This window comes from Antrostomus carolinensis, unplaced genomic scaffold (genome assembly GCF_000700745.2).
Source record: "Antrostomus carolinensis isolate BGI_N321 unplaced genomic scaffold, ASM70074v2 scaffold990, whole genome shotgun sequence".
NCBI lineage: Eukaryota > Metazoa > Chordata > Aves > Caprimulgiformes > Caprimulgidae > Antrostomus > Antrostomus carolinensis.
In genome coordinates, this window is record NW_010290318.1 from 7165 (window position 1) to 18313 (window position 11149).

The following is an 11149-nucleotide window of genomic DNA, read 5'->3' on the forward strand; positions in this document are numbered from 1 at the left end:
TCTTCCTGCTTTTTATTTCCTCTGCAATGAATATATATGCTGTTACATGGCCACCACTTCTAAGTGTTGGCTTCTTAAATATTTTATACAAATAGTCTGACCTTAATGACTGAGAAGCAAACTTTGCTTACTGCACATAAGGATGTGTTTACAAGGATGTTCTTCATAAAAATTTTTATAGGAAAAAAAAAAGTATACCTTTCTCTTTACAGGTTTGCACTTTGTTTTAGACATCTGGGACCATGTTCTATGCCCACTTTGTCCTGAGCAAGCGTGGGCCGCTGGCCAAAATCTGGCTGGCGGCCCACTGGGATAAGAAGCTAACCAAAGCCCATGTTTTTGAATGTAATCTGGAGAGCAGCGTCGAGAGTATCATTTCACCAAAGGTATCTGTTTTACACTGATGTAATGTTTCCTTGTAGTGAAAAGAAATCATGTGTGCAGGTGGTAGTTACTGTTTGGGTCACTGAAACAAATTCCTAATCTTGCTGTTTTAAAGGGTGGAAAGGTCTGTTCGGATGTGGAATGCTCTGTTAAGTCTCTGGTTCTGAAGAGTATTTTCTTGTCAATTTTCTAGTGCTAAAGTATCCTGCAATTTAGCTACAAAACATTTTGCTTTGTATAAATGAGGGATTTGTGTCTTGATTTACCATTCATCATTTAGAAGGAAATGTTTGGAAGAGAGGGAAGCCCAGGGTTTTGAAGTAGTAACTTTTAAAGGCCTTACAATGACAATCTTTCAGTGCCGCTGTTACTGTGAGCTGTGGAAATAATACTTAAAATATTCTTGTTTATGCTCGTGACCTGAGTTCAAAGCATGTTTCTGCTTAGCTACAGCAAAAAGATCTGAAGTATCACAGTAGCTTGTAATGTTACTGGTTACATGAGGATAGTTTTCCATACCATAAAAATATTACACTGTCCTGCAAAAGTTTTGCTTTTGAAGCTGTTAGTCAGATTTTCAGGGAAGTGAATAGGAAGCAACAAAACTGAAAGAACATAACACTTTCTGGATGGCTGTTGTGAAACCAAAGGAAATTTCTAGGAACTTGTTTTTTAAAAATGTTTCCCCCCCTCCCAACTACTCATGAATGTGAAACTTTCCATTTAAGAACTAGTGGACTCATATGATTGTGACTTTTGTCACTTAACAGATATCTGAATGTCTTATAAGAAAAGCTATTTGAAAAAGAAAGAAAACTTCTTTTTATCTTTTCTTTTGGTTGATACAAATATAATGTTTCTGTAATGCTACTCTGGATTTTGGAAGAACTGCTAAGCATAAGCAAAAAATGTATAGTGCAATCACAGAGATACCTACTGTTCCAGAACAGTGATTTGCTTCAGTGTCAGCTCTGGCAGGATTTAGAAAGAAGATAATGTTCATGGATGCACCAGTGAGCTGCAGAGAGCTGCTTTCTTCCTTAGAAAAAGGAGAAATTGATAGGCACTCTTTCATATATTTAGCTTTGTGTAACAGTTTCATCAGCTGGAATATTAGAAAGACATTAATGCAATAAAAATCTTGAATTCTTAGAGTTTGGTTTAATCTTTCTCAGAGACAATTATTCCATGTCTCATGTTCTTTCAGACTAAAGTCTTTAAGAAGAATCCTTCCTTGGAATTTTTTTTTATACATTTTCTGTTCCCATAGCAGATACTTGATTACATAGTGAAGCAGTGAGGTTAAAGAGGAAAGAAACTTGTTTTAATGTCTCGGTCCTTGTTTATGGACACCCCCACAACTTCCACTATTTCTCTCTAATTTTCACCTTAACTACAGGACAGAAGATGGAAAGGTAACAAGTAATAGTTTTGAACCAAAGTTTACTTAACCAAATTTTAATTTATCGCTGTTCATTTTTTTAATTATTATTTTTCACTTCTTTCTCAATTAAAGTAGCAAAGACGTCCGAAGAAGATGTGGTAAAATGGGTTTTGTCATGTGATTTCTTTTATTTATCTATCTATCTATTTATTTATTTATTTATTAATAGAGCAGTGTTTGGGAGTTCCTGGAGTGAGTGAGATGCCATTAATTTACTGATATTTGCCAGATCATCCATAAATAATATGCAGAGTATCAGGTTGAACTCAAGACTTTGCATTCTTTCTTTCTTCAGTTTTCTGCTGATTTTTATACTTGTTTTGTATATTTGGTGTTAATGAAAAACTTCATGCAAAGCTGACCAATATTTCATTAAAGAAAAAAGAGTAAGGCTACATCTAATTGACTGATTGTACAATATGTTTTTAGGTGAAGATGGCACTTCGAACCTCAGGACATCTCTTGCTAGGCGTTGTTAGAATCTACCACAGGAAAGCAAAATATCTTCTTGCAGACTGTAATGAGGCTTTCATTAAGATTAAGATGGCTTTTCGTCCAGGTATCTGTCTTTATCGAAGCACTCTCTGAAAAGTTATGTTGTTGTATGATGATATTTATTAAGAAGGTATGCAATTCTACCTTCCTATCTCTGTAGAAGAATTACATAAAGTTACACAGGATTATAGAAGTTATTTTCTTTAGTGCAGTTTCAGACTTGCTGTGTGTTTGAGTTATGTGCTGAAAAACATCTTTTAATTGAATTCTGAGTGAAAACTTTTCCTGTTAGTGCTGATTCAGTAAAATCTCAATTTATATTTTTGGCTGTTGTTGGTGTATGATGTTAAATGGAAATATGCTGCATGGTTTTTACCTTCTGTCACAAGTCTGAAAAAGGCCAGTTGCATGTACTGAATAGAAGCACAGAAGGCAGCTTGTTTCCATCAAGAGTAAAGATTGCCTTGCCTTGAATTACAAAAGAAGCATAGAAGTAAGCTGGTTTTTTACCACTTTCACATTTTAGTTTCTGGAAATAATGTGAACTGTAATGTGTGCAGAAAAGTTATTTTCCCTTTTATATGTGTGACACATAACTTTCCCCTCTGTTGTTGCTTACTCTAAGATTTTTCCATGAAGATGGTGAGCCATATTAATACCTGGAATGACTTTCCATCCAGCAATTAATTACTTGTCTTACACAGCGTTGATAGTTTTCTTTAATTCTGGCCTGGGAAACTTTTTTCCAGCTGGAGTGTAACTGTAGCCGTGATGCTGCTGGATACTCACAGCTGCTGAATCATATTCTACCTTTTTAACTTTGAGTGTAATAGATTTAAAAGCTGAACTTAAGGAAGACCTCTTTTTTTAAAAAAAAAAGGCAACTCTTGAAAGCCAGCACAACAATACAATTGAGAAAAGTTAAGGTACATAATGCCTTTATCTTTATTTCCTGATCTTCATGTTCTGATTCAGGCATTGTACTTAGGTAGCTTTCAGTGGCAATTTGTTGACTGCTGCCAGTTTTTGCATTTAACTTCCTTGGGTGATGAGAACACATAAATTTCCCTGATTTCAGAAGGCAATCTGGTTTTCCCAATTTTCTCACTCCCAACAGAGCGTATGTAGAAGGTGAAGCACCTTAAACCAAGATTTACAATAAGGGGCATGCTGACCAGAAGCAAGTTGAGGCGCTTTTCTTCTCAATTTATCGACTTTGTGGCTTTGGCACTGTCTTGATCCTGTCTGCTCTGAGAATCATTTACATGTTTTATTTTCAGCAGCCAACAAGTAGAAAAATATCAGATAGCCCTGAAAGGATAGACTAGATTTCTTTATTCCTAAACAAGTACCAAGATGAGTTAACCACAGACTCATGCCTTTTCCTGGTCTCTCTGGACAGTGGTTCTTTGATTATCCATTGCAAGGGGAACACAGTGGGGAGAGTGTTTCTGAAGTAACTGTACCTCTGAATTGTCTGTGTCGTGTGGGTCAGAAGGCAGAACATAGAGCTCAAATCTTCTACAAGTTACAGAAGGAACTGAACTTGTGTTTCCCATGCACTTTCAAGTGTCCTGACCTGCAAGCCTTTGAATAAAAGAGAGATGGCAACTACTGGCACTGTTTTTGTGAAATGCCTAATCTGCTAGTCATGTTCTGAGTATGCCCACTGAATAGCAGGTTAAGTGTCTTGGGAGAATGAGGAAAAGGTATGTATGTGGTTTAGCTAATCCATCTCTTTTAAATGCAGAGTGTGTGTGGCCCATGTACAGTCAGTGCTGTGACTTTCAGAACTAATTGGACTGAATAAATGACCAGTAGCAGAGTAGTCATACTGTGTTGCCACGGCTTTACCTAAACCAGGCTGCCATGTTGCCTCTGCTTTACCCAAACCAAACTATAGGACTGACTTAGCTCAGCTGGGGCATCAAGAGAAAGTGATTTTTTAGCAGGTACCTGCATAGTGTTGTGATGACATACAACCTGTGTTAGCTGCACAGCTCTGCACTGTGTTACACAAACATTATCAAGTGATTGGAGGCTTCCAAGGTTATACAGAAGAGCACCAGGGCATTTTGAATTTAGACTGAATCTCAATACTAACGTTATCTAAGGTTTCTTCGTAGGTGTCTAGCATCGATTCAATTCAAAAAAGACAAGAAGCTCATGTAGAGAGAACAATGCTAAAGGCACAGAGAAAAATGCTGTCCTTGTAAGGAATGGGAACTCATGTCTGAGTGTTCTTCTCTGCAGGGGTTGTCGATTTGCCTGAGGAAAACAGAGAGGCTGCTTACAATGCCATTACCTTACCTGAGGAATTTCATGATTTTGACCAACCACTTCCTGATCTAGAGTAAGCTTGGTTTGTTTTTTTTTATTCCCATGCAAATTATGTTTAGTTTTGGTTGAGGAGAACCTGGGTTTAAAGAGCAAACTCATTGCTGAATAAAAAAACCCCCAAACCTGTAGGTAACTTGTGTTCTTAAGTCTTTTAATATACCAAGCAAGTACACAATAATATTTCCATTAAGTTCATAGTAGCATGCAATTTTAACTGAAGTTAAAGCTGTCCTTACAGAAGCTTTTGAAAACTCACATGTGTATTAGAACTTTCTGTCTTCTATGCAAGGCATTTTACGTCACATAGGTTCTCAGGTTAGGCAAGATTAATTTTATGGAAATGTCCTTGTTGACCTTCTGTAGTGACACTTATAATTCTTAAAACCTTTTAATACTAGTAGGTTACTTTTAAACATAATAACAAGTATGCAACTTGAATAGCTCTTGATCTTTAAAAAATTGATGTTACCCTTTTGGGTTATTCATAATAGAATTCCTGGGATGCAGTTGGCTTTGCTCACTGTTCTATTTGGTTTCTAATCAAATTAGAGTATACACTAATTTAAAACTACATAAAAATTCTATGTTCTTCTAAGAGATGTACCACAAAGAATGTTAACTTGGTACTGTTACTAGATACAGTTTTTGATAAATTATATTAATAGCTTTTGAAGTAGAAGAAGGGGAAATCTGTACTTAGTTATTAATTTGGCCTTTAAAATTAGTGACTCCAACATAGCAAGGAGTAAGAGAGGTTATTGATATATTTCCCAGAAGCTAATGCGATTTGGATGATAGGTTTTAACCATGAATGGTCTTACTGTTTTAAGTAGTGTTTTCTATTCTGTATTCACCATCAGCTTTTTCATTAATTATGTAGTCTACTTTTAGGAACTAATTTCACATTTATGTAAGCAGGCTTTATCTGTTATTTTGTTTGGTTTTGTTGTTTGTTTGGTTTTTTAATGGAGATTTTTAATAATTGCCTTCTCTTTGTTTAAGTGATATTGATGTGGCCCAGCAGTTCAGTTTGAACCAGAGTAGAGTGGAAGAAATTACAATGAGAGAAGAAGTGGGCAACATCAGTATCCTTCAGGATAATGACTTTGGTAAAAAATTTGTGTATTATTATGTGTTACTAAGCTAGTTTTGGTAACTGTGACATTATGGTTTTGCAATAACTATGGAAGTCGCACTAAGTGAAAACAAATTAGTTCAAACATGCTGTGTTTCCGTACATTTAATTTTTAGTTTGCACACGTCAGTTTTTCCAAAAAGACTGCACTCTAATATTCATCAAGCTTCTAGCTGCCTATATAAAGCTGAAGAATATTCAGTCAGCTTAATTAGTGAAGTACTATGTCAATTATAATTTTCAAAATATGGTGTGAATATGAAGTCACCTGCTGCATTAATCATAAGCATTTTTTCAGTCAGAAACTGTTAGGAGATTTCTAAAGCTGAAGCGGTCATTGGTGACTTACTTCACTTCTTTCAGTATCTTTCCAAGGACAAGGTCCTAAGCTTGAAGATAGTTGCATTTGGATACCTAGTTTCCAGAGTACAATAATGTAATCCATAGTTTAGTAATCTTTTTGAAAGTATAATCTAGGTATTGCTGGTGGTGTTGAGTTGTTGGTTTGCTCTCTCCACATGAAGTCCAACCTTGACCCATAAGGTACAACTTTTTTTAATTCCTTGGAATTCTTTGGTTTCAGTGCAGCTAAAATTTAATAGGATCTTGCTAAAATTAATTCATATAAGTATAATGGAAGGCTTTGAAGAGGGGATGATTATTTTTGTAATTAACTGAACAGTATTTTTACTATGGTATTGCTGGACTTGATTTTTTTGTATCTTGTCTGCAATTAAGATAGCTTGAAATGAAGTTTGATCTTACATTTGGGCCTTTGCTGATTGATTGATTAGCTAGGTCTCTTGCATCTTGGTTCTTCAGCATTTATAGCAGTGAGATTGTATTCTTGCAGGTGACTTTGGGATGGATGATCGTGAGATGATGAGAGAAGGTAGTGCATTTGAGGATGACATGCTAGTGAGCACCAGTGCTTCCAATCTCCTACTGGAACCTGAACAGAGCACCAGTCACCTCAATGAGAAATCTAATCACCTGGAATATGAAGACCAATACAAAGATGATAATTTTGGAGAAGGAAATGATGGTGGAATATTGGGTATGTTGGAGAATTTTTTTTTCCTCTGTCCTACCTTCTGCCTCAAAAATTAGTTCTTGGGGGGACAGGGGGAAGGTTGTTCCCTTTGTTGCCAAGGTTCCTGTCTCAGTTACGCCTTCAACAGTGCAATTCTGGTTTGCGAGTGCTACATCACTATAGATTATATTTAGCAATTTAAGTGTTGACCTATTTCAAATGAAGTAAAATTAAATCATCCAGAGTTTTTTCCCTTCTATAAGTAACATTCTTTAGAGAAAAATCTATATGCCACTTTTTTGTTCTGTGACTCTTTCTAAGAGTTTAATGTTGATAATTGTATTGTGTGCTTCTCTGTGAGGTACCAAGAAACCTAGTAAGATGCAAATATGTGGAAAGTCTATTGTAATAAAGGTTGTCTGTAAGCTCAACATTTGAGCTGAAATGCAGTTTGAAAAAGCATTCCTAATTGCTTTTGTGTCAGCACTGAAAGCATAGGTTTCTCTAACCTTTACACTGTCTTTATCTGTGATGTCATAAATTTGTCCATATTTCTTTATAAATTTGTCTATACTTGTTTCATGAATTTGTGGTGCAAAACTGGTTGTTTCATGATTGTTTCAGATGACAAGCTTCTCAGTAATAATGATGGTGGTATTTTTGATGACCCACCTGCTCTCTCAGAAAGTGGAGTAATGATGCCAGAGCAACCTCCCCATGATGATATGGATGATGATGATAACGTATCAAGTGAGTATGGTGTGGGGATAGATCTAGAATTACTTGTTTTCAACTAATTTAATTTGGATTATAATTCCTTAAAAGCACGTTGAGCTCAGAAGTGTGAAATGTGGTAAACCACTTTAAGGTGTGGAGGAGGGGGATGGGAAAGGTAGCACAGTTTCTTATTGTTTTGACATAGTGCCTGACACTTGTTCTAATTGGCAGTGGGTGGACCAGACAGCCCAGACTCTGTAGATCCAGTTGAACCGTTACCAACTATGACTGATCAGACAACGCTTGTTCCCAATGAAGAGGAAGCTTTTGCTCTGGAGCCTATTGACATAACTGGTGAGTAAGCTATTTGGGAGTATTGTACTTGGGTCATCAGTGACCACCTTAGCTTGGTGGAGTAGAAATGAACGTCTAGTCCTGCTTCTGACTCTCCTCAGTTGGAAAAGAAACCAGGGACCAAGCGCTGAATTCCTCTTATTCTAACAGTAGCCTTCCAGTACTTTCCAGGTAGGTCTTGGAGGATACCAGTTTGTAGTTTGTGCAGTCAGTATGTATAGCAGCGTGATACTTTAGCTTTCGATAAACTTGCCAAGTTAAAATACAGTGAGTTGGAATAGACCTCATAATGTCTTTAATTCTGATACAGTATCTGTAGTGCAGTACAATACCTTGTGTTCTCAGTACCTTATGTTTGATGGCCAGGAGTGGCTGTTGAGAAGAGCTGAGAATGAGCGCTGCTGTTCTAGCGCTTCATAGCTTTAATCAATTGCTGAATTCGAGAGATGCATCTTTGTATTTGACATTCTGCTAAATACTGAAATTCCTTGTCGTCTTCTCTAATGCAAGACACTTTCTTATTTTAACTGGTGCTGTATTTAGCTCGTTAGAAACAGATCCCTGCTTTATTAAAAAAAAATAAGATCTGGAAAAAATGTAGTTTGTCCTGTGTTTTCAGACTGAACTCCAGGCCCTGATTTGCTGCTTGGCCAATTAAAAAGCCCTAGCGCTGCCCTCTGGTGGCAAGCCAGCAACAGAGGTCCTAGCTGATCCACTGGGACCAGCAAAGACAGCGTTTGCCAGAGCTTCAGGGTCTGCTGCAGAGTGCCAGGCTGTAAGCAATGTACAGTAAAGTCATTCTAGAGCAGGATGAGAGGTACAGGTAAGATAACCACCCACCTTAATACTACCAAAGCTCAGACAGGGCTTCGGGGAAAAACTTGGTGTGGTATTTTGACTCATTGGTCAGGGGGACCTTACATCTGAGGGGTTTGTTCCTAAAGAACACCAGCCTGACAAGCCAGCCATGAGGGAGGGAGGCGTGTGCAGCTGAGGACATTGATGAGGCTTAGGTAGATTGAGTAGAACTACAAGTAAACGCAGAAGAATTTGTAGATTATGGGACCACATTCACAGTGTTTGACCTTTCATAGTACTTTTAGCTTTTCATTCCTTCTCCCAAAGCTAACATTGCCCTAGATTCATACGTGGGCAAATAACACCTATAGAGAACCTGCAGGATTATTCTGCAGTGGTATCTGTTTGAGCTAACCTTCATTACTTGCTAAAAATCTCTACAGTCAAGGAAACCAAAGCAAAGAGGAAGAGAAAGCTGATCGTGGACAGTGTGAAAGAACTGGATAGCAAGACTATTCGAGCCCAATTAAGTGACTACTCTGATATTGTTACTACTTTGGACTTGGCACCTCCTACTAAGAAACTGATGATGTGGAAAGAAACTGGCGGAGTTGAAAAGCTTTTCTCTCTGCCTGCACAGCCTTTGTGGAATAACAGGCTCCTGAAGGTAATGCAGGTTCACTTCTAAATTGACTATATTCAGGATTGTGCCTCATATATAGTAAACATTAGCATATGAATAGTGATATAGTGATAGCAGTATTCATCATTTTGTAAAAAAACCCAAAACAACAAACTTAATTAAAACAACTAAGATAACTCCAATGCTTAAAATAGTTATCAGTTATAGAAATAAGTTAATTTTTTTCTAGTGTTGGAGAGGAACTTAAAAAATGGCTCATAATTACTTTATCTGAAATTAAATTAAGGACTATGAGAACTACAATAGTGAATAATGTAACCTTTCTCCTATAGCTCTTTACTCGTTGTCTTACACCCCTGGTACCAGAAGACCTAAGAAAGAGGAGGAAAGGTGGAGAAGCTGATAATCTTGATGAGTTCCTTAAAGACTTTGAAAACCCAGAGGTTCCTAGAGAGGAGCAGCAACAGCAACAACAGCAACGAGATGTCATTGGTTTGTGTCTTGTCAAAGATGCTCTGCTTTCCCTCAGAGTTCATTTTTCTCTTTTGTTTGTGCTTTATATTAAAAGTCACCAAAGTCTATGAGTGAAGCAAAGAGCTTTGTAGTGGCTGTTTAACTTGATGTATAGTCTGTGATTTAAAATAGCTTTTTTCCTAGAAGAAGACAACACTTAGAGATCAGTTTGATCCAGAAGTGATTAAATGGGTATTGGGTTGGGTTGGGTTGTAGGCACACCGGTACCAATTCTATTTAAGTCACTGCAAAAGCTATGCAGGCTATTAAAGAGTGCTCAATTCTAAATTAATAGCAGATTGGACTTAGTAACATAATTTGAAGCTGTATCAAAGTATCTAAAACTGGATTTGTTGTGGAATGTAGATGAACCTATTCTGGAAGAACCAAGTCGTTTACAAGAATCAATGATGGAAGGCAGCAGAACCAACCTGGATGAATCTGTTATGCCACCCCCACCACCTCAGACAGGCGTTAAACGCAAACTGCAGCAAGTAGAACCAGAGCCGGTGTTACCTGTGAGTAAGACTTTTTTTTTTTAAGAATGAGAAGTGGGTAGTGTCTTTGAGCAGGAAGTGACACAGATTTGAGGCACTAGCTTACTATGGTGTCATGAGATATACTGGAGTAGTATTAGAATCTTTGTCCCTGGGTAGTCTTCATGGTGTTTTTCTTAAGTGGAAAGCTTACTGAAACGTTTAAAACACAGGTACGATAAAATTCTTCTACTTGGCAAGTGTGTACGAACAGCTTTCACTGATGAAGAAAGGATTGTGCTAGCTGCACAAACTTGTTTTTTAAGGTAGTCCTAGTGTTCCAGGGTTAAGGGTTCAAAGGAAAATTTTGATCTTCAGGAAAGGTTTCCTAGTTGAGTTATGAGTAGACTTGGAAACCAGCTCATATGTACCTTTTTGTAAAAGCTGTGATGCAGTGTGAAAGGAAACCATGGTTGTGGAGGGGAAAGGAAATGGCCAAAATGAAATGTGTATTCCTTTTCTGAATGCTTACCTGGTGAGAACAGTCCTGGTTTATGCTGTCTTTCTCAAATCTGTGCATTTTTTAACCCCACTTTTCACATGTTTCTTGGCTAACAGGTTGTTCCTTGTAGAATGAGACTGTTAGATGTTACGTTATCTTATTAAAAAGGGTGGCAGCTGCTGCTCTGCTCAGCCATGTCACTGGCTGAAATTGGCATCGACTGTTTGTACTCTGTGCTGAAGTTGGTGCTGTTGGTCTGTGTTGGGAATTCTTTGATCCCGCCAACCAGATCAGACCTCTAGGAACGTACCTCTA

The 11149-nt window shown here is 37.5% G+C and overlaps 1 protein-coding gene across 1 annotated transcript in view; it reads left to right on the forward strand.

The window, feature by feature from the left end:
- The first annotated feature begins 208 nt into the window (after positions 1-208).
- Positions 209-11149, forward strand: part of RAD21 (RAD21 cohesin complex component) — a 17664-nt gene continuing 6723 nt past the window's right edge. The window contains exons 1-10 of the mRNA XM_010172536.2: positions 209-386; positions 2258-2387; positions 4577-4676; positions 5666-5772; positions 6652-6855; positions 7456-7581; positions 7780-7902; positions 9144-9367; positions 9676-9835; positions 10223-10374. Of these exons, the coding sequence (XP_010170838.1) occupies positions 243-386; positions 2258-2387; positions 4577-4676; positions 5666-5772; positions 6652-6855; positions 7456-7581; positions 7780-7902; positions 9144-9367; positions 9676-9835; positions 10223-10374 (1470 nt within the window). The 5' untranslated portion in view covers positions 209-242. The remainder of the gene's footprint in view (positions 387-2257; positions 2388-4576; positions 4677-5665; positions 5773-6651; positions 6856-7455; positions 7582-7779; positions 7903-9143; positions 9368-9675; positions 9836-10222; positions 10375-11149) is intronic.